At 37.8% G+C, this 22,872-nt stretch overlaps 1 protein-coding gene across 3 annotated transcripts in view; it reads right to left on the bottom strand.

Annotated features, from left to right (window-relative positions):
* The window catches only part of ACER3 (alkaline ceramidase 3), a 148,481-nt gene that overhangs the window by 5,382 nt on the left and 120,227 nt on the right, over positions 1–22,872 (bottom strand). For all 3 annotated transcript variants that reach the window (XM_081543173.1, XM_081543174.1, XM_081543176.1), the window contains 2 exons: positions 10,015–10,116; positions 5,217–5,321 (listed from right to left, as the gene is read on the bottom strand). In XM_081543173.1, the coding sequence (XP_081399299.1) occupies positions 5,217–5,321; positions 10,015–10,116 (207 nt within the window). The remainder of the gene's footprint in view (positions 1–5,216; positions 5,322–10,014; positions 10,117–22,872) is intronic.

The raw sequence follows: 22,872 nt of genomic DNA, 5'->3' as shown, positions 1-22,872 counted from the left end.
GATTTTTTCTTTAGGATAAATTTTGAGAAAGCTAATAATTGTGATAAAAATATAAACATTTCATTTTCATCAACATATGCAGCATCAAATTTCTTTCCAAATGGATTGCACCAATTTACACTAAGTAATGTATGATAATACCATTTTCACTGTAATTAAAGAATAAAGAAGAGAGTTTAAAAATATTACTGTAGCTCACTTAAGGGTTATATAAACTATCCTATTGCTTTATTTTTAAATTATTTTTTGAATGGCTAATACAAGCATTTGGTTAAAAATTCAAACAGTATGAAAAGGTGTACAGGAAAAAGGAGGTCTGTCTCCCATTCCTGACCCTCAGCTCAGAGCTAATTGCTGTTATTTAACAGCTTATGTGTAACCTTACAAAGAGTTTTCACATTTCTCAGCATATATGTGTGCTCAGCCTCCTCTTCACAAAAATAGGCCTGGCCTTTCTCTCTTTTTTGTTTTTTTTAAATTTAAAAACAGTTTGAAACTTACAGAAAGGTTGCAAGATTAAGAATTCTTGTATCCCCTTATTCCAGATCCCCAATTGTTATCATTTAGCCACATCTGTTTTATATTTATACCCATACACAAAAACAGAAAAACCCATAATGTACATGTATGTGTATATCTATTTATCTATTTCCTACGGGGTCATTATATGACATGATGACCATCATCCCTAAATACTTCATTGTGTAACACTACAAAACAACACTCTCCTACATTATTATAATATAACTGTTCCAACCAGGAAATTAATATTAATAAAGTACTCCATCCAAGTCAAAACATTTCAAATTTTGCTGAATGTCCCAACAATTTCTCTTCTCCATCCTGATTCAGGGTCTTATCCAGAAACATGCATTGCATTTAGTTTCCATGTAATGTCTTAACCATCATTTCCTAACTCAAAAATTCTTCAGCTCTCTGTCTCCCATAACTTGATGGATTTACAAGACTTTCACTCTGTAGAAATACCTTCAAGATGATTTCATCAATGTTTTCATGGACAGACACAGGCCTTGAAACTCTGGCAGGAATACCACAGAAATGATGCTGAACTCATTTCAGTGCACTGTATCAGGAGTCACACTAAAGTGACCAGCCCCATCATGGGCAATGCCAACCTTAGATACAGGAAAGTCGGTTGCTACCAGTTTTCCTCACTGTAAATTCACCATTTTCCCCTCTGTGTTAGTGTTTTAATAGGGGAGAATCAGGGGAGTATTTCATAATACTCATGAGAGTGTTCAATAATTCTGAATTATGCCAATCTGTATTCCTCATCAAATGTCCACCTATCAGCCAGAGATCAATTGTTAATTAATATCTATCATATAGCCATAAGATAGTTCCCAAATGGTAATTATTTGTTTCTACTATTCCTTCTGCATTTATTAGTCGGCATTCTTTTGTAAGGAAAAGCTTTCCCTTCTCATTTATTTATTCATTTATTTATATTAGTATGCAGTCACAGATTCCTATTTTATTCAATAGATTGCAATTTGAATACATCTAATGTGTCCTATATCTAAGTGTATGTACATATGTAAGTGTGAGTGTGTGTCACACATTCTTGAGTGTGTTTCTGGGTTTTTTTGGCAGCACCACTGTACAGCTTGTGCGACCTTAGTTCTCCAACCAGAGACTGAACCTGGGCCACAGCAATGAAGGTGCAAAGTCCTAACGACTGAACCATCAGGGAATGCCCAATACCAATACTTTTAATTCCAATCTAACCCCCTCAGAGTTCCTTCTATCTTTCCCTCTTTTCATATTTTTAAATCCCTTGTAATACAGTGGAGAAATCAGGCTCTTGTTAACCTCTCAATATACTTACTTACTGTTTAATCAATTAATTTATTTGTCAAATGTAACCTATTTCCCAACTCCAGCTACCTCCTCCATCCATCCCCTCCTCTCACCATCCTGCTTCCCGTCCCACACAGAAGCCCCATCCTCATCACTTTGATTTTCTTAGAGGAGTTCAGCATGCTACTACCACTGACCCCTTTTCCTTACTCTCTATTCCTTGGACATTGAATGCTGGTACCTCTGCACAGCACTTCTTCCCCCTGACTGCCTTATTTCCTTGAAATACCAGGAGGACACATCAGGAGGACAGAAGGAGAAAGTAAAAAAAAAAAAAAAGATGGAAAGGAAAACGTAGAAAAGGGGAGGGAGGAGTGGAAAACCCTAGTCTTTCAAAATAGGATATATTGAGTATAATTTCACCCCTTCTTGAGTATTTACTAGAAAAATTCATTGATATATTACACAGCAGTAATGTCCTTGGGACTTCTTGGGGAGTGTTACAGAAACAAGTTTCTAATTCTTGGGTCTGTTATAGTTACTTTTGGTTCTGCTTTTCTATCATTTGTCAGTTTTCCCAAACATTTCCTACCATAACCCTTCCTCTTAAATAGATACTTCTAATATGCTCTGGGCTAAGAATCCAAACAATCAATGCAGTGAGAGCAGCAAAAGTAAAATAAGTATACATAGAGCCAAAGTTTTTAAAGCTCTTCCATAATTAATAACCTCGAGCTCTTCACGGTATGAATTCAGTGATTCTTATTTAGCTGCCCAGAGGTTCTTTTTATGTATTTCTCAAGTAGTTAAATTTTAGATAATTCAGGTTGCCTAAATAGATTGATCTCTAGATAGGTGGGACGCAAATGTTATTTTGAGAAGGTATTCTAAAATTTTACTTGAATAAATTTTCACATTGGTTCAGAGGAAAATTTTCTTCCCCTCTCTACAAATATTTAAGCTCTCTCAATTCTTGAGATGAATTTGGGATTAAACATTAGAGATACCAAGGGAATACTTCATGCAGATAGGCACAATAAAGGACAGAAATGGTATGAACCTAACAGAAGCAGAAGATATTAAGAAGAGGTGGCAAGAATACACAGAAGACTTATACAAAAAAGATCTTCATGATCCAGATAACCACGATAGTGTGATCACTCACATAGAGGCAGACACCCTGGAATGTGAAGTCAAGTGGGCCTCAGGAAGCATCATTACGAACAAGCTAGTGATGGGATTCCAGCTGAGCTATTTCAAATCCTAAAAGATGATGTTGTGAAAATGCAGCACTCAATATGCCAGCAAATTTGGAAGACTCAACAGTGGTCACAGGACTGGAAAAGGTCAGTTTTCATTCCAAACCCAAGGAAAGTCAATGCCAAAGAATGTTCAAACTACCACACAATTGCACTCATCTCACATGCTAGCAAAGCAATGCTCAAAATTCTCCAAGCCAGGCTTCAGCAATACATGAACCGTGAACTTCCAGATGTTCAAGCTGGTTTTAGAAAAGGCAGAGGAACCAGAGATCAAATTGCCAACATCCATTGGATCATCAAAAAAGTAAGAGTTCCAGAAAAATATTTTACGTCCGCTTTATTGACTACGCCAAAGCCTTTGACTGTGTGGATCACAATAAATTGTGGAAAATTCTGAAAGAGATGGGAATCCCAGACCACCTGACCAGCCTCCTGAGAAATCTGTATGCAGGTCAAGAAGCAACAGATAGAACTGGACATGGAACAACAGACTGGTTCCGAATCAGGAAAGGAGTACGTCAAGGCTGTATATTGTCATCCTGTTTATTTAACTTATATGCAGAGTACATCATGAGAAATGCCAGACTGGATGAAGCACAAGCTGGAATCAAGATTGCCAGGAGAAATATCAATAACCTCCACTCTTATGGTAGAAAGCGAAGAAGAACTAAAGAGTCTCTTGATGAAAGTGAAAAAGGAGAGTGAAAAAGTTGGCTTAAAACTCAGCATTCAGAAAACATCATGGTATCTGGTCCCATCACTTCATGGCAAATAGATGGGGAAACAATGGAAACAGTGAGAGACTTTATTTTCTTGGGCTCCAAAATCACTGCAGATGGTGACTGCAGCCATGAAATTAAAAGACGCTTGCTCCTTGGAAGAAAAGCTATGACCAACCTAGACAGCATATTAAAAAGCAGAGACATTAATTTGCCAACAAAGGTCCATATAGTCAAAGCTATGGTTTTTCCAGTGGTCATGTATGGATGTGAGAGTTGGACTATAAAGAAAGGCAAGTGCCGAAGAATTGATGCTTTTGAACTGTGGTGTTGGGGAAGACTCTTAAGTGTCTCTTGGACTGCAAGGAGATCCAATCAGTCCATTCTAAAGGAAATCGGTCCTGAATATTCATTGGAAGGACTGATGCTGAAGCTGAAATTCCAATACTTTGGCCACCTGATGTGAAGAACTGACTCATTTGAAAGATCCTTATGCTGGGAAAGATTGAAAGAGGGAGGAGAAGGGGATGACAGAGGATGAGATGGCTGGATGGCATCACTGACTTGATGGACATGAGTTTCAGTAAGCTCCAGGAGTTGGTGACGGACAGGGAAACCTGGCGTGCTGCAGTCCATGGGGTCGCAAAGAGTCAGACACAACTGAGCGACTGAACTGATCCTCTGGTAAAGAGATCACTATGATAACATTTATTCATTAAATCATTTAGCAACATATACTGAGTGCTTACTACGTGACAGGTACTATTTTAAGCACTTGGGAGAATAGCAGTGAATAAAATAAAGGCCTTGCTCTCAAGGAACTTACAGTCTAGTGGAGGAAGGTAAACAAGTAAACCCATATATAACTGTTTATAAATGCTGTGAAGAAAAATAAATTCTGGTAAGGGGAGAGAGAGTGATACAGACATATTATGTGAGTAGGATGAACGGAGAGAATTCTGGTTCCATTTTTGCTGTAAGTGGCTGACCTCCAATAAATTCTTTATAAGGGAAACAGTGGCAACCAATTTGTTTCAGGAAAGGAGACAAAGTAGGTTGGTGACTTCAGATATGCACTCATGCTTTCTCAGTCCCTTCTCAGGAGATCGGGCTGCTTTTTCCCTCTTAAATTTGTTCTCTATAAACAAAGATATGATGTTCATCAGGAAATGGAAATGTTTATATTCTACTGCACTAAAAAAGGAGATGAATGATCTACTTAAAATGTAGATCATGTGCCAGAGGTCAGTTATACAGCTGTCACCCTTTCAGGATGAGAAAACAGAGCTTCAGAGAGAGGAAAGGACTTGCTTAAGATCACTCTGATTCGGTCTCTGACATTTTATATTTACACATTCTATTTGAGAAGAAAGAAACACTCCAGTAGTAGGATTAAAAAGTCTCTATTTCCTACCTGAAAAGGATGTGAAGATAAGAACCAAGGCCAGTTAAAATATGCCACCATGCATGAAACTGTGTGGTAACACCTATGATAGGTGGTACCTTCTTTCGAAAGTTCCTGTGTGAAGGGGGGAAAAAATAAGCATTCAATTATTTTTCATATTTAACAATTAATGTTGATAGTCTCTAAGCATTTTGAAACATTATTCTCAAACATGGCAATCATTTCATTTCCTTTTGTCTGCTGTATTGTTTTCCAAACTACATTTTGAGGAACGGTATTCCTAATAGACATTCCATGAAGAAATGACTCTGTGGTCAAAATAAATGTAGGAAACAGTATATACTTTATTGCCCTTTTAGAGATTTGTAATGCATATTAACAGATTAAGAGCTATAAAAAGTCCTACCATAACTAAACAGTTTATCAGTTTTTTCAGGTAAACTACTAGTCCATGGAATCCTTCTTTCAGGTAATATTTATTAACACCTTATGGACCAAGTGTTTCCTGCAAAGTTTCACCTCATAGTCAGTCTTTGGGGTGGTTGTTATAAGTGGTGCTTTGCAGATTAGGAGCCTAAAATTCAGAGATTATTGAGTTGCCCAAGTCACTCAGCTAGTGGGACAGCTGAGTCTCAGATTCTAGACCTTGTGATTAAGTGTGTATTATATTAATAGTCTCATCTATCAGAGCAGACAAATTCAATGCGAAACACCAAATTATTTTCCAGATATCCCCACAAGTTCTGCAAACATCTCAAGAACCTACTTTGTTTCTCAGAAACAAAGAGGACTCACCCAGAGAATGATGACTTACTTTTGCATTATAAAAGCTCCAATGAGGGTTCTGATGGATACTGCCGATTCAGAACCACTCAATTAGATCTTAGTTTTCTAAGCAAGATGTATTATTTGTGTGCATTTAAAGTCTACATTTCAAACATGTGCAAAAATAGATAAAATAATAATGTATCCATTACCCAGCTTCAATGATTATAAATTATTTTAAAAATTATAATTTATGGCCAATCTTGTCTCATCTAAGCTCTTATCCACTTCTCTCCTCCCACATTATTTTGAAGCAAATCCCAGACAGTGTATCATTTTATCTCTAAATATTTCAGTATATATCTCTAATTCCTTAATATAATCAATTAGTAATCATATTTGATATTCAATTACTGATCATAAAAATTATACAGATTTTTTTAAACACAAGTCTGTTTGAATCAAGATCCAAAAAAAGTAATTACATTACTTTTGAGTTTGGTTGATATATCTCTTACGTCTATTTCATTTTAGTTTTTCATTTCTTGGCTGCATCAGGTGGCATGTGGAATCTTAATTCCCCAACCAGGGATAGAACCCACAGTGCCTACATTGAAAGCAGAGTCTTAACCACTGGACCACCAGGGAAGTCTCAAGTCTCTCTCTCTTTCTAAAAAACGTTATTTATTTATGGCTGCACTGGGTCTTTGTTGCTGTGCTTGGGCTTTTTCTAGTTGCAGCGAGCAGGGGCTACTCTCTAGTTGTGGTGCACAGGCTTCTCTTCTTGCAGAGCACAGGCTCTAGGGTGCGCAGGCGAGTGCTGGCTCAGTAGCTGTGGCGCATGGGCTTACTAACCAAATGGCACACGGGATCTTCCTGGACCAGAGATTGAATCCATGTCCCCTACACTGGCGGGTGGATTTCTTAACCATTGGATGATCAGGGAAGTCTCCAAGTCTCTTTTAATCTATACGCTCCTCCTTCATTTCCCCCCTCCTCCCTCCTGCAACTTATTTGCTTAAGAGATTAGGTCATTCATTCTATAGATTTCCCAGTTTGAACTTTGCTGATTGCCTCTCTGTGGTGTTACTCAATATATTCATTCCTCTGCTGTCTATGATTACACAATACCATTAAGACAGCTAATTCTGAGTTGGAAGGAAACTAGTTTAACCTACTTAACATGTTCATTTTATGAAAACTGAGGCCCAGACAGAAGGTGTCTAAGGTGACAACTAGAGTCCAGAAATCCAAGATTCAAATTTCAGTGAATATTTCTTCAATAAAGCAGATTAGGCAGATTTCAAACACCTAGACAGAGAAGCCTGGGAGGCTACAGTCCATGGGGTCGCTAAGAGTCGGACACGACAGAGCGACTTCACTTTCACTTTTCCCTTTCATGCATTGGAGAAGGAAATGGCAACCCACTCCAGTGTTCTTGCCTGGAGAATCCTAGGGATGGTGGAGCCTGGTGGGCTGCCGTCTATGGGGTTGTACAGAGTCGGACACGACTGAAGCGCCTTAGCAGCTGCAGCCATAGCAGACTGTGATGTATGCACAAAAATCCCTATAGATGTTATGGAATATTTTTAGGTTCAAATTTTTAGGTAATTTAAACACGTGTTCCCATAATTTAATTTTATTGTGCTATCAGTTGAGTTCAGTTCAGTCACTGAGTTGTGTCCGACTCTCTGTGACTCCATAGATAGAAGCACACCAGGCCTCCCTGCCCATCACCAACTCCCGGACTTTACTCAAACTCATCTCCATTGAGTCGGTGATGCCATCCAATCATCTCATCCTCTGTCGACCCCTTCTCCTCCAGCCTTCAATCTTTCCCAGCATCAGGGTCTTTTCCAATGAGTCAGCTCTTCACATCAGGTGGCCAAAGTATTGGAGTTTCAGCTTCAACATCAGTCCTTCCAATGAACACTCAGCACCGATCTCCTTTAGGATGGACTGGTTGGATCTCCTTGCAGTCCAAGGGACTCTCAAGTCTTCTCCAACACCACAGATCAAAAGCATCAATTCTTCAGTGCTCAGCATTCTTTATAGTCCAACTCTCACATCCATACATGACCACTGGAAAAACCATAGCTTTGACTATATGGACCTTTGTTGGCAAAATAATGTCTCTGCTTTTTCATATGCTGTCAAGGTTAGTCATAGCTTTTCTTCCAAGGAGCAAGCGTCTTTTAATTTCATGGCTGCAGTCACCATCTGAAGTGATTTTGGAGCCCAGGAAAATAAAGTCTGTTACTATTTCCACTATTTCCCCATCTATTTGCCACAAAGTGATGGGACCAGATGCCATGATTTTAGTTTTCTGAATGTTGAGCTTTAAGCCAACCTTTTCACTCTCCTCTTTCAATTTCATCAAGAGGCTCTTTAGTTCTTCTTCACTTTCTGACATAAGGGTGGTGTCATCTGCATATCTGAGGTTATTGATATTCCTCCCGGCAATCTTGATTCCATCTTGTGCTTCATCCAGCCCAGCGTTTCTCATGATGTACTCTGCATATAAGTTAAATAAGCAGGGTGACAATATACAGCCTTGACGTACTCCTTGTCCTATTTGGAACAAGTCTGTTGTTCCATGTCCAGTTCTAACTGTTGCTTCCTGACTGTGATCCACACAGTCAAAGGCTTTGGCATAGTCAATAAAGCAGAAATAGATGTTTTTCTGGAACTCTCTTGCTTTTTCAATGATCCAGTGGATGTTGGCAATTTGATCTCTGGTTCCTCTGCCTTTTCTAAAACCAGCCTGAACATCTGGAAGTTCACGGTTCACGTATTGCTCAAGTCTGGCTTGGAGAATTTTGAGCATTACTTTACTAGTTGTGTGAGATGAGTGCAATTGTGTGGTAGTTTGAGCATTCTTTGGAATCGAAATGAAAACTGACCTTTGCCAGTCCTGTGGCCACTGCTGAGTTTTCCAGATTTGCTGGCATATCGAGTGCAGCACTTTCACAGCATCATCTTTCAGGATTTGAAATAGCTCAACTGGAATTCTATCACCTCCACTAGCTTTGTTCGTAGTGATGCTTGCTAAGGCCCACTTGACTTCACATTCTAGGATGTCTGGCTCTAGGTGAGTGATCACACCATTGTGACTACCTGGGTCGTGAAGATCTTTTTTGTAAAGTTCTGTGTATTCTTGCCACCTCTTCTTAATATCTTCCACCTCTGTTAGGTCCATACCATTTCTGTCCTTTATTGTGCCCATCATTGCATGAAATGTTCCCCTTATATCTCTAATTTTCTTGATGAGATCGCTAGTCTTTCCCATTTTATTGTTTTCCTCTATTTCTTTGCACTGATCACTGAGGAAGGCTTTCTTATCTCTCCTTGTTATTCCTTGGAACTCTGCATTCAAATGGGTATATCTTTCCTTTTCTCCTTTGTTTTTCACGTCTCTTCTTTTCACAGCTATTTGTAAGGCCTCCTCAGACAGCCATTTTGCTCTTTTTGCGTTTCTTTTTCTTGGGTTGGTCTTGATCCTTGTCTGCCGTACAATGTCACAAACCTCCCTCCATAGTTCATCAGGTATTCTGTCTATCAGAGCTAGTCCCTTAAATCTATTTCTCACTTCCACTGTATAATGGTAAGGGATTTGATTTAGGTCATACCTGAATGGTCTAGTGGTTTTCCCTACTTTCTTCAATTTAAGTCTGAATTTGGCAATAAGGAGTTTATGCTCTGAGCCACAGTCAGCTCCCAGTCGTGTTTTTGCTGACTGTATAGAGCTTCTCCATTTTTGGCTGCAAAGAATACAATCAATCTGATTTCAGTGTTGACCATCTGGTGATGTCCATGTGTCGGGTCTTCTCTTGTGTTGTTGGAAGAGGGTGTTTGCTATGACCAGTGCATTCTCTTGGCAAACTCTACTAACCTTTGCCCTGCTTCATTCTGCTATACATATCTTTTTAATTGCAATGATGGGAAAAATTCACTTCAGTGCAATCATAATTCTATATGCCTATGAAATTCTCTGCTTAACAAATTCCAAAAATATTTTTCAAAGATTGAAAATATATCTTACCTCAGTGAATCACAAAAGATGTTATCTATGTTCCATAATAAAAATCCTAATAAAAATACACCCAAGGATGTGTAACCCAGCCCTCTAAGCCATGGATAAACCCTGTGTGGGGAAAAAAAAAGAGCAAAATGAAATTTTGTCAAGTCATGTCATGAGAGGGAAAGGTTTTCATAAGTATTAAAAGCCAACCTATCTATTCAATTCTCTAATACATCTGCCCATTACATTTAGCCATTAAAAGGTACTGAGGAAGAAAAGTGCCACCAAGAGTTTGCTAAATGTATCAAGAAGGTAATCTGAAAGCACCCAGTAACTTTATCAGTTCCTTGGACGAGGTAGAGGGCTGGTGGAATAGAAAACACACCAATGGAGTCACCAGCTCTGTGTCAGGCACGACAGTATATTAGATACACACAATATATATAAATAAACACCACATATGAATATAATCTGCAAATAAACACATACATATGAATACAATCTTCAAATAAACACTTCTTTAACTTTGCTGATGAGGAGACTGAAGTTTGGTGAGTTATCCAAAATAACAGGTGTAGCTAATGAACTTTTTTTTTTTATAGCTTTAACCTTTACCTCCAAAAAATTAGTTCATATGTTTTTTAGAATGTTATATAAATGGAATAATACAGTATATTATCTTCGTTACACGACTTCTTTCAGTTGGCATAATTATTTTGAAATTCATCCATGCTGTTGTGTATCAATATTCATTTCCTCTTACTGTTGAGTAGTACTCCACTATATGGATATACCACAGTTTATCTGTTCAAATGTTGGTGGATATTTCTGTTGTTTCCAGTTTTTTTTGCTCTAATAAATAAAAGAAACTATGAACATTCATAAATAAGTCTTTGTATGGACATATGCTTTCACTTCCCTTGGCTAAAAAGATAGGAGAATAGTTAAAATGTCTGGCCGATAAATGTTACTTTTTAAGACAGCTAAACTGTTTAATCAGTACTAAGGGGTTGTATCATTTTACATTCCCATCTTCAGGGTAGAAGAGTTTTTTGTTCTACAACCTAACCAACACTTGCTATGATGTAAGTCTTTTTCATTTTACTTGCCCTATAGGTATATAGAGGTATCTCACTGTGGCTTTAATTTTTATTTCTCAATGATAAATGTTATTGAGCATCATTTCTTGTACTTATTTGCCATCCCTATATCTTCTTTGATAGTGTGTTTTGAATCTTTGCCAATTAAAAAAAAAATTGTTACTTCTTATTAAATTTCAAGGGTTCTTTATATAGTTTAAATTTAAGTCCTTTGTTGGATATATATTTTGCAAACATTTTCTCCAAGTCTGTGAGTTGCCTTTCATGTCCTTTTTTTTTTCAATTAAAAAAAATTTTTTTTGAACTATAGCTGATGTACAATGTTCTGTTAGTTTCTGGTGTATAGCAAAGTGATTCAGTTACATACACATATTTTCCATTATAGTTTATTGCAGGACACTGAATATAATTCCCTGTGCTATACAGTAGGTCTTGTAATTCATTCTGTATATAATGGCTTGTATTTGCTAACCTCAAACTCTCAATCCATTCCCCACCCCAGTCTTGCCTTTGGCAACCACAAGTCTGTTGGCTCTATCTGTGAGTCTGTTTCTGTTCTGTAGATAGGCCTCTCTCTTGTTCTTTTTCAAAAAACTGTTTTGGCCCTTTTAGATCCTCTGCATTTCCATGTAAATTTCAGAAACCGTTTCCCAATTTTTACCAAATAGCCTGCAAAGATTTTTGTTGTGACTGTATTGAACCTACAGATCAATTTGGAGAGAAATGACATCTTAATAACATTGAAGTTTTCTAATCCATGAAAATGATACATCTATTTATTTAGGTCTTCTTTAATTTGGCTCAGCAAAAACTTATTCACCACAGTTTCCAACAGATACAGCTTGCATATATTTGCTAAATTTAATCCTTAAGTAACTGATGTTTTTTGATGCTATTGTACATTATGCTTTCAAAAATTTCACTTACTATGCACTTGTTTGGTGCTAGTACATAGAAAAATGATTTTTCAATATAGACTTGAACCTCATGTCCTTGCTGAATTCCATTTATTGCTTTTAGTAATCTTGTGGTACGAATCTTGTGGTATTTTCTGTATGTGATCGTGTCATCTGCAAACACTACGTTGGATAGGACTTCCACCAATACAGTGTTGACTAGAAGTGGTGATGATGTATATCCTTGTTTTAGTCTTGATTTTAAAGGTAACTTTTAAAAACATTTCATGGAAATGTGGTAGATGCTGTAGTTTACAGGTTAAGAAAGTTCCCTTCCATTGAGTTTGTAAAGTGTTTTATTTTGTTTTAGATCATAAATAGCTGAATTTTACAGAATGCTTTATCTGAATGTATTCCTATCATCATGTAGTTTTTGTCCTTTATTTTTTAATATAGTGAATGACAAGAATAGATTTTCTCAAATACTTTAACTATTTGTGCTTAGTTGCTCAGTCATGTCCAACTCTTTGCAAGCCCATGGACTGGGATAGCTTCTGTCCATGAGATTCTCCAGGCAAGAATACTGGAATGGGTTGCCATGCCCCCCTCCAGGGGATCTTGTTTTAACTATAAGGATTTGCACATAAACAAATGATTTGTGTTATTAATTTAAAAATCATCAGGGACTTCCCTGGTGGTCCAGTGGTTAAGAATCTGCCTGCCATGCAGGAGACACGGATTTGATCCCTGGTCCAGGAAGATTCCACATGCTGTGGAGCAACTAAGCCCACACACAGCAACTAGAGAAAGTCCGCACACGGCAAGACCCAATGTGGCCAAAAAAAAAAAAAAATCATCAGAAAAACACAAATTTGGTTGTGCATGCAAGGGACATTTCTGCCATACTTTGATGAAGATTCTCAAAAAAGATGAGTTTAAAAGAGTCAAAGTAGGCCTTCAGCTTTTCAGAGTTTATCACTGTCCCATTTGAGGGAGGCAAGAATGAGTCCCAGGAAGCACAGAGTGAAGGCATTTGGCAGAACTGCAGGATGGGCCAGGTGCTGAGATATGACAGGGAAGTGATCACTAGGGGTGAGATACTCTCTATTTCCTGCTTCTAAGCTTACTTACCAGGGCCAATCTTCAGCTCTCAGAAGTAGTTCAAAGCAAAATTCTTCTGTGGGGTGAAATGAATGTCTCTGGTTATCCAGGTAGCAGGGCACGTAAGAGAGAGCAAGAACTTCATCAGCACATGGTCCATGCAAGCTAAGTACAGGTAAGATTCTGGGGACAGACTACTTGTATGTTATCAGGTCAAGAGTGTGTAACACAGAAGACCCTCAATGTATCTGTATCTGGAGTCACACTGCTTCACTCTGGACTGGTTGCCTGTCTAGTGGAGAGCCATTTTCTGAAAAATCCCTTCCCTTTGCCTTCACTTTGGGAATTGCCTTCACTTGTGTTGGATTTTCTTTGTCTTGCTTCCTATGTCTTCTTCCTTTTTGGTTTTCTTATTTTGGTCAAACACATCCTTCCACAAGTTTCTGAGCACTAGTTTATGGTATATAAATTTCTTTTTTTTGAGAACTTGGACATATGAAAATGTATTCTGTCACCATATTTTATCAACAGTTTGGCTAGGTATTATCCTATAACTGGCTTCCAGTTTTCCTTTGGCAAGTCCAAAACCATTCTGATCCCTGATCCTTTATATGTAGTATATCTACCTTCTGACTCTAACCTTGTAGAACTGTCCTTGTCTAGAATTCTGAAACTGGCATGGGTCTATTTCTACCCACTGTGCTAAGTACGCAGTAGGTTCTTTTAATCTGTTAACTCTTATTTTTCAATTACAGGATATTTTCTTGAATTGTTTTGGTGATGATCTCCTCCCTTCCCTTTCTCTGCACAGTACCCTTCCCCTTTATCCTGGTCCTGAAATCAGAACACCTATTGAGTTCCTTCTATTCTCCATTTCTCTCCCACCATTCTGATGGCACCCAGGGACCATGGATTTGAGGAAACACTTGCTATTTGTCCACAGCAGCGGTGGTGAGTGGGTCCAAGGGTCCTGAGGCCAAGAGGCCCCATGCTGTCCTGTTCACTCTGGACCATAACATGAGCTCAGTGTCTCTCTTGTGGTGGATGCTTGCTGGTAAATGGGTATGGCGGCTCATGGACCATAAGACAATCACATTGTGTGTTCAAGAGAAAGAACTCCAATGTCTTCTTTAACTGTATCTTTCAAAATATTCATTTCAGCTTTTTATTATATTTTTAATGTCCATTTTGGGGGGATTCTCTGAATGTTCTTTTTTTATAGCATTGTACTCTTGATTCATAGATATACTACATTCCTAAGAATACTAATGAATTATAATATTTGTTGTCATTTTGTTGTTTTTGAAGTTTCTTCATGTATAAGTTGTTTATAATAAGCTGATTTTTTTCTCCCTTGTTTTGGCCTCTTTCATATTGAATGTATTCATCATACATCTGGCACTGTCTCCTTATTCTTAAGAGTAAGAAACTAAAAAGGTGATCCCAAGCAAGTATTCATTTGTGGCCTTTAGACTAGTAACCTTTACTGTAGGGCTATTTTCCTGGGTCAATTGTTAGGGAACCCTCAATACCAATATCAATGAGGACTTTTAGGCTACTCATATACTCAATGAGAAGATTCTTTAAATATTCTGTCTCGATGTTTTTGCATTCAGCATTCATAAAGAACAAGGTCACCCAATTTACCTGATTTCAGTATGGTATTTGTATGCTCAATTGTGCCTGCCAAAACCCAATGAAGACACACTGTTCACCCTTTTCAGAGATTAAATCTGTAGACTTCCGCAGTTGCTTCATGGCATGAAGCTAGGTGAGGGAACCTAAGCATATAACCATTTCTTAAACCTTTGAATCAGTGCCGTTTATTTCAGACCTCTCCTCCATCTCCTTCACCAAACTGTCTGTTGCTGCTAAAGTTTGATATTTGAGAAAATTCTCTGTTGTAAACTAGAGGTTATTGGCTTAGAATTTAGCTTTCTTGGGTTAGTTACGGCAATTAGCAGTAATCTATTTACTTTCTAGCTTCTAAAACTTTATTGAGTCTTCAACTTGTGGGTTTATGCTTTATAAATAAATTCTTTTGTTATAGTTTTAGTAGTGTTTCAGAAAGAAACAAAATTAGATATCTATTGATTTTCAATACAGTAGCTTTCCCCCTCCCATTAATTTCTTTTATCAGTATCATTCTTCATTTCTCTTTGGGTTTATTCTATTAATCTATTTTCTAATTACTCAAATACTTAGCTCATTATTCTTCAGACTCTCTGTTTCTAATGTAAATATTTAATGTAAACATGTCTAAGAACGACTTAAGCTACATCCTATTTTGGTTTGTAGTATTTTCATTTTGATTACAACCCAAGTATTTCAATATTTTTATTATGATTTTTTTTTTACTCATATTTACAAGTGTACTTATAAGTTTCCAAATATATGTGCTATTTTGACTAATTCTGTTTTGTTTTAACTAATTGTCAGAGAACATGCTATGCATGACACCAATTCTTTAAAATCTGTTGAACTTTGCTTTAATGCTAGTATTGGTAGATTTAATAATTACTCCATGAATGAAAAGATCATACATTCTTTACTTGTTGAGTATATAAAATCATTTTTTAATGTTACTAAAATTTTGCCTATCCACATTTTTTAGTCTAAGTACTGTGCTAAAATATCTCATCATGGTAGCATGGTTACCTATTTCTCCTTTGTAATCCTGCCAATTTTTGTTTAAAAATTTCCATACAAGTTTAGAGTTGCCACCTTTTGGGATGTGGTAAATAGAACCTTTTAATAACAATGTAATGAACACCTCTGTTGTGAATAATGCCTTAAATTTCTTTGTTGTTAAAATAGCTAGTCCAGGTTTCTTTTAGTCGATACTGGTATGACATGTATTTTTTTTTTTATATGTATTTTTTATATTCTTTTCCTTCAAAATTACTATGTATTTATGTTTTAATCATGTTTCTTATGAATAGCAGATACCTGGATTTTTGCCTGTTCTGGAGTCTTTGTCTTTTAATTGTTTAGCTCTGTCCATTTATATTTACTGGGATTACTGATATATTTTAAATTATTTCTACCCCTTCATTTTCTGCTTTGTATTTTTCCTCACTTTTCTCTGCTTCCCCTTTCCCCCTTCTCATTTTCTTTGGATTCAGTTTTTATAATCCCATTTACTCCTTCATCTTTTTGTAGCTGAAATTATGAAATCAATTATTGTTTTTAGTAGTTACCAAAAAAGGACATGTAAAATCCAAAATTAATTACTGGCTGTACCGTAACCTCAAATAAAGATCTTGGGAACTATGTAACTAAGAGTATTATCCTGTATCTCACATGTTATTTTATCATCATTTTAATTCCTTCTAAAAAATCTCTTAAATTAGATATCACTAAAGTCACAATATTTTGTTTAGATAACCCCATACATTTTTCACTTTTTCTTCTTCACTGTTCTTTCTTGTATCTCAGCTCTTCCTTCTAAAAAATATCTTTAAGAAGGTATACTAGTAAAATTTCTTCCCTTCTGTCTATCTCAAAATGTTTTTATATTACCCTGGTTTTTGAAAGATATTTGGATATACAACTCTAACTTGATGGTTAATTTCTCTCAACACTTTGAAGATGATAGTCTACCATGTGTATTGCTGTTGATAAGTCTACTGTAGACTATATGTTATTTCTTTATTGGTAATGTTTTCTATCTCTGGATTTTTTTAGGATCTTTGTCGTTGCATTTCAGCATTTTTAGTATGCTTTTTAAAAACAGGTATCAATCAGGATTCAACTGCAGATAATACCTCTATCTAAAGCAGAAAATAAATTGTTTCAATTCCAGAAGAAATACTGAACAGATTTAGACACTCCAGAAATGACTTCTGAACACTACTACAGATTTATTTTGCCAAAGGAATTTTTTTTTCTTTTTCACATTTACAAACCTGGAGAATTGGAAAGCCTCTGGACCAACTGTTGCATCCAGCATCACACCAACTTAGCTATAAATCACAGCTCAGTAAGTTGCTATCACACATTTGCTCCAGAGCTACAATGCACACCCTAGATCCATATAAGTAAATGGATTCCTTACATACTACCACTTCTCCTCCCCGTTTAACTTGGTTCTGAATTCAAGTTTCATGTGACTACATGTGATTAGCAAAATCTAAATGTATTTGAAAACTTATCTACAAAGGAAATATGAAAAATATATGTTTTTAGCTTTTTAGCATCTACATTACAGGAAAGCTCACTTGATGGAGGCTGAAACAATATTGAATGAACTAATCTATTACACTTGCTTTACCTGATAAAGACTTTCTTTCATTTATCTTGCTTGGGAATTATTGTTTTTGAAGCTGAGGAGCTATCTTTTAAGAATACTAGAAAATCCTCACCTATTATCTCTTTGAATATCTCTTCTTTCTGCATTTTTTCTATTTTCTCCCTTTGGAACTGCTGTTAGACATGCTATTTCTCTGTGATGCTTTCTGGCTTATTTCTTTAGATGTGTCTTTCCACTTAATTAGTTCTCTCTTCAAATGTCTAATTTACTTTTAACTTATCCATTGAGTTTTTTATTTCAATAACTTTTGGTGATTTTTTGAAATTAATTTTTATTGAAGTATATTTGCTATACAATGTTGTGTTAAGTTTCTACTGTACAGCAAAGTGAATCAGCTATATATATACATATGTCCCCTCTTTTTTGGATTTCTCTCCCATTCAGGTCACCTCAGAGCACAGAGTAGTTTCCTGAGCCATACAGTAGGTTCTCATTAGTTGTCTATATTATACAATAGTGTATATATGTCAGTAGTATATATATGGTCAATCCCTATCTTCCAATTCATCCCACCCCATCCTTCCCCTCTTTGTCTCTATATGTTTGTTCTCTAGGTCTGTGTCTCTTTCTGTTTTGGAAATAAGATAATCTATACCATTTAAATGCTGCTGTGATAAGTTACATGTGTTTTCTTTCTGCCTCAGACACTTGAGAGTTGGAACTGAAGAAGCTAGCAAGCCAGAAATACCACTAGGCACAATCAAAAAACAGACTGCTCTCTCTCCAAAGAAACAAGAAAAAGGCAATCCAGCAAGACAGAAAGCTTACACAATAATCACTATTCTATAGGCAAACACCACAGAAAACACAATGGCCTCAACCTCCATTCATCCTCAAAGCCTGAATAGGAAGCCTAGACTTCATTCCTCATCAGGCCCAAAGAAGGTACCCCAATCTCCTGCTATACTAATATCAAGCAGTGAGGGGCTGGAACTTTCCCCACTCAGAAGTAACAAGCTCTCCGTTTCATGCAGTGTCAGTGGAGACCATGTGGGTAGCCTGGACTTCCATCTTCATGTGGTAATAATGAGGTGCTCTCTCTCCTCACTGTGGTGCTATCAGAGTAGACCTACTGGGGTGTCAGAATTTCTGCCAATGGCCAGAGGTAACAAGATCATATCAACAACCTCAGATATGCAGATGATACCACCCTATGGCAGAAAGTGAAGAGCAACTTAAGGGCCTCTTGATCAAGGTAAAAGAGATGAATGAGCTGGCTTAAAACTCAAAAGACTAAGATCAAGGCATCTGGTCCCATCACTTCGTGGTAAACAGATGGGGAAAAATGGAAACTGTGGCAGATTTTATTTTCTTGGGCTCCAAAATCACTGTGAACAGTGATTGCAGACATGAAATTAAAAGACGCTTGGCTCCTTGGGAGAAAAGCTATGACCAACCTAGACAGCATATTAAAAAGCAGAGACATCACTTTGCTGACAAAGGTCCATCTAGTCAAAGCTATGGTTTTTCCATTAGTCAGGTATGGATGTGAGAACTGGACCATAAAGAAAGCTGAGCACCCAAGAACTGATGCTTTTGAACGGTGTGTTGGAGAAGACTCTTGAGAATCCCTTGGACAGCAAGGAGATCAAACCAGTCAATCCTAAAGGAAATTAACATTCATTAGAAAGACTGATGCTGAAGCTTCAATACTTTGGCCACCTGATGCTAGGAAAGACTGAGGGCAGGAGAAGGGGGCAACAGAGAATGAGATGGTATGGATGGCATCACGAATCAATGGACATGAGTTTGAGGAAACTCGGTGAGATAATGAAGGACAGGGAAACCTGGTGTGCTGCAGTCCATGTGGTTACAAAGAATTAGACATGACTTAGCGACTTAACAACAACAACTAAATCGCATCAGGAGTCAGAAATCTGTATGCAAATATGACATTGATAGAATGTTTACCACACATTAAAATAAGAAATAATTGCAGTCTTACATATTCTCATAGTGAACAGAAAAAGAGACACTCTCCAACTGATGTATGAGGCAATTATAGTTTACTGTAAGATACTGAATATAGTTTCCTGTGCTATAAAATAGGGCTTTGCTGTTTATCTGTTTTATATATAGTAGTTTATATCTGCTAATCACAAACTTCTAATTTATCCCGCTGCCCACCTTGTTTGGCAACCATAAATTTGCTTTCTATGTTTGTGATGTCTACACGTGGACATCACCAGATGGTTGACACTGAAATCAGAATGATTATATTCTTTGCAGCCAAAGATGGAGAAGCTCTATACAGTCAGCAAAAACAAGACCGGGAGCTGACTGTGGCTCAGATCATGAACTCCTTATTGCCAAATTCAGACTGAAATTGAAGAAAGTGGAGAAAACCACTAGTCCATTCAGGTATGACCTAAATCAAATCCCTTTTGACTATACAGTGGAAGTGAGAAATAGATTTAAGGAACTAGATCTGATAGACAGGGTGCCTGATAAACTATGGATGGAGGTTTGTGACATTGTATAGAAGACAGGAATCAAGACCATCCCCAAGAAAAAGAAATGCAAAAAAGCAAAATGGCTGTCTGAGGAGGCCTTACAAATAGCTGTGAAAAGATGGGAAGTGAAAAACAAAGGAGAAAAGGAAAGATATCCTCATTTTAATGCAGAGTTCCAAAGAATAGCAAGAAGAGATAAAAAAGCCTTCCTCAGCGATCAATGCAAAGAAATAGAGGAAAACAACAGAATGGGAAAGACTAGAGCTCTCTTCAAGAAAATTAGAGATACCAAGGGAACATTTCATGCAAAGATGGGCTCGATAAAGGACAGAAATGGTAGGGACCTAACAGAAGTAGAAGATATTAAGAGGTGGCAAGAATACACAGAAGAACTGTACAAAAAAGATCTTCACGACCCAGATAATCACGATAGTGTGATCACTCACCTAGAGCCAGACATCCTGGAATGTGAAGTCAAGTGGGTGTTAGGAAGCATCACTACGAACAAAGCTAGTGGAGGTGATGGAATTTCAGTTGAGCTATTTCAAATCCTGCAAAAACGACGCTCTGAAAGTGCTGCACTCAATATGCCAGCAAATCTGGAAAACTCAGCAGTGGCCACATGACTGGAAAAGGTCAGTTTTCATTCTAATCTCAAAGAAAGGCAATGCCAAAGAATGCTCAAACTACCGCACAATTGCACTCATCTCACACGCTAGTAAAGTAATGCTTAAGATTCTCCAAGCCAGGCTTCAGCAATACGTGAACCATGAACTTCCAGATCTTCAGGCTGGTTTTAGAAAAGGCAGAGGAACCAGAGATCAAATTGCCAACATCTGCTGGATCATGAAAAAAGCAAGAGAGTTCCAGAAAAACATCTACCTCTGCTTTGTTGACTATGCCAAAGCCTTTGTGTGGATCACAATAAACTGTGGAAAATCCTTTAAGAGATGGGAATACCAGACCATCTGACCTGCCTCTTGAGAAACCTGTATGCAGGTCAGGAAGCAACAGTTAGAACTGGACATGGAACAACAGACTGGTTCCAAATAGGAAAAGGAGTACGTTAAGGCTGTATATTGTCACCCTGCTTATTTAACTTATATGCAGAGTACATCATGAGAAACGCTGGGCTGGATGAAGCACAAGCTGGAATCAAGATTGCCAGGAGAAATATCAATAACCTCAGATATGCAGATGAGGCCACCCTTATGGCAGAAAGTAAAGAAGAACTAAAGAGCCTCTTGATGAAAGTGAGAGAGGAGAGTGAAAAAGTTGGCTTAAAACTCAACATTCAGAAAACTAAGACCATGGCATCTGGTCCCATCACTGCATGGCAAATAGATGGGGAAACAATGGAAACAGTGGCTGACTTTATTTTGGGGGGCTCTAAAATCACTGCAGATGGTGATTGCAGCCATGAAATTAAGATGCTTACTCCTTGGAAGGAAAGTTATGACCAACCTAGACAGCATATTAAAAAGCAGAGACATTATTTTGCCAATAAAGGTCCGTCTAGTGAAGGCTATGGTTTTTCCAGTGGTCATGTATGCATGTGAGAGTTGGAGTATAAAGAAAGCTGAGCGCCAAAGAATTGATGCTTTTGAACTGTGGTGTTGGAGAAGACTCTTGAGAGTCCCTTGGACTGCAAGGAGATCCAACCAGTCCATCTTAAAGGAGATCAATCCTGGGTGTTCATTGCAAGGACTGAGTTGAAGCTGAAACTCCAATACTTTGGCCACCTGATGCAAAGAGCTGACTCATTTGAAAAGACCCAGATGCTGGGAAAGATTGAGGGCAGGAGGAGAAGGGGATGACAGAGGATGAGATGGTTGGATGGCATCACCGACTCGATGGACATGGGTTTGGGTGGACTCCAGGAGTTGGTGATGGACAGGGAGGCCTGGCGTGCTGTGGTTCATGGGCTCACAAAGAGTCGGACATGACTGAGCAACTGAACTGAATTGATGTTTTTGAGTCTGTTTCTGTTTTGTAAATAAGTTCTTTTTTATTTATGTCCTATTTTAGACTTCATTTATAAGTAATACCATTTATTTGTCTTTCTCTTCCTGACTTACTCCATTTCCTGACTTACTCCATTCAGTGTGATAATCTCTAGGCCTATACATGTTGTGGCAAATGGCATTATTTTATTATTTTTTATACTTGTATAATATTCCCCTCTCTGTATATATACATATATATATGCTGCTACTGCTAAGTCGCTTCAGTGTGTCCGACTCTGTGCGACCCCATAGACGGCAGCCCACCAGGCTCCGCCATCCCTGGGATTCTCCAGACAAGAATACTGGAGTGGGTTGCCATTTCCTTCTCCAGTGCATGAAAGGGAAAAGTGAAAGTGAAGTCGCTCAGTCATATCCGACTCCTAGCGACCCCATGGGTCTGCAGCCTACCAGGCTCCTCCACCCATGGGATTATCCAGGCAAGGGTACTGGAGTGGGGTGCCATTGCCTTCTCCGACATATATATATAGTGGCATATTATATAAGTGAAAGTGAAGTGAAGTCGCTAAGTCGTGTCCGACTCTTTGCGACCCCATGGACTGTAGCCTACCAGGCTCCTCGGTCCATGGGATTTTCCAGGCATGAATACTGGAGTGGGTTGCCATTTCCTTCTCCAGTGGATCTTCCCAACCCAGGGATCGAACCCGGGTTTCCCACATTGTAGGCAGACTCTTTACTGTCTGAGCTACCATATATCACATCTTTACCCATTCATCTGTTGATATACATTCAGGTAGCTTTCACGTCTTGGCTATTGTAAACAGTGCTGTTATGAAAATCAAGGGGCATGTAGCTTTTGGAATTAAGGAGTCTTCTCTAGATATATGTCCAGAAGTGGGATTGCTGGATCCTATGGTAACTCAATTTTTTGTTTTTTAAGGAACCTCTATACTGTTTTCCATAGTGGCTGTACCAATTTACATTCGTACCAACAGTGTGAGAGGGTTCTCTTTTTAGGGTTCTCTTTTCTCCAAATCTTCTCCAGAATTTATT

Source organism: Giraffa tippelskirchi, chromosome 11, assembly GCF_054371585.1.
Source record: "Giraffa tippelskirchi isolate mGirTip1 chromosome 11, T2T-mGirTip1v1.2.pri, whole genome shotgun sequence".
In the NCBI taxonomy this organism is placed as follows: domain Eukaryota; kingdom Metazoa; phylum Chordata; class Mammalia; order Artiodactyla; family Giraffidae; genus Giraffa; species Giraffa tippelskirchi.
The sequence above is the reverse complement of the archived record's forward strand: the minus strand, read 5'-3'. Positions and strand labels throughout refer to the sequence as shown.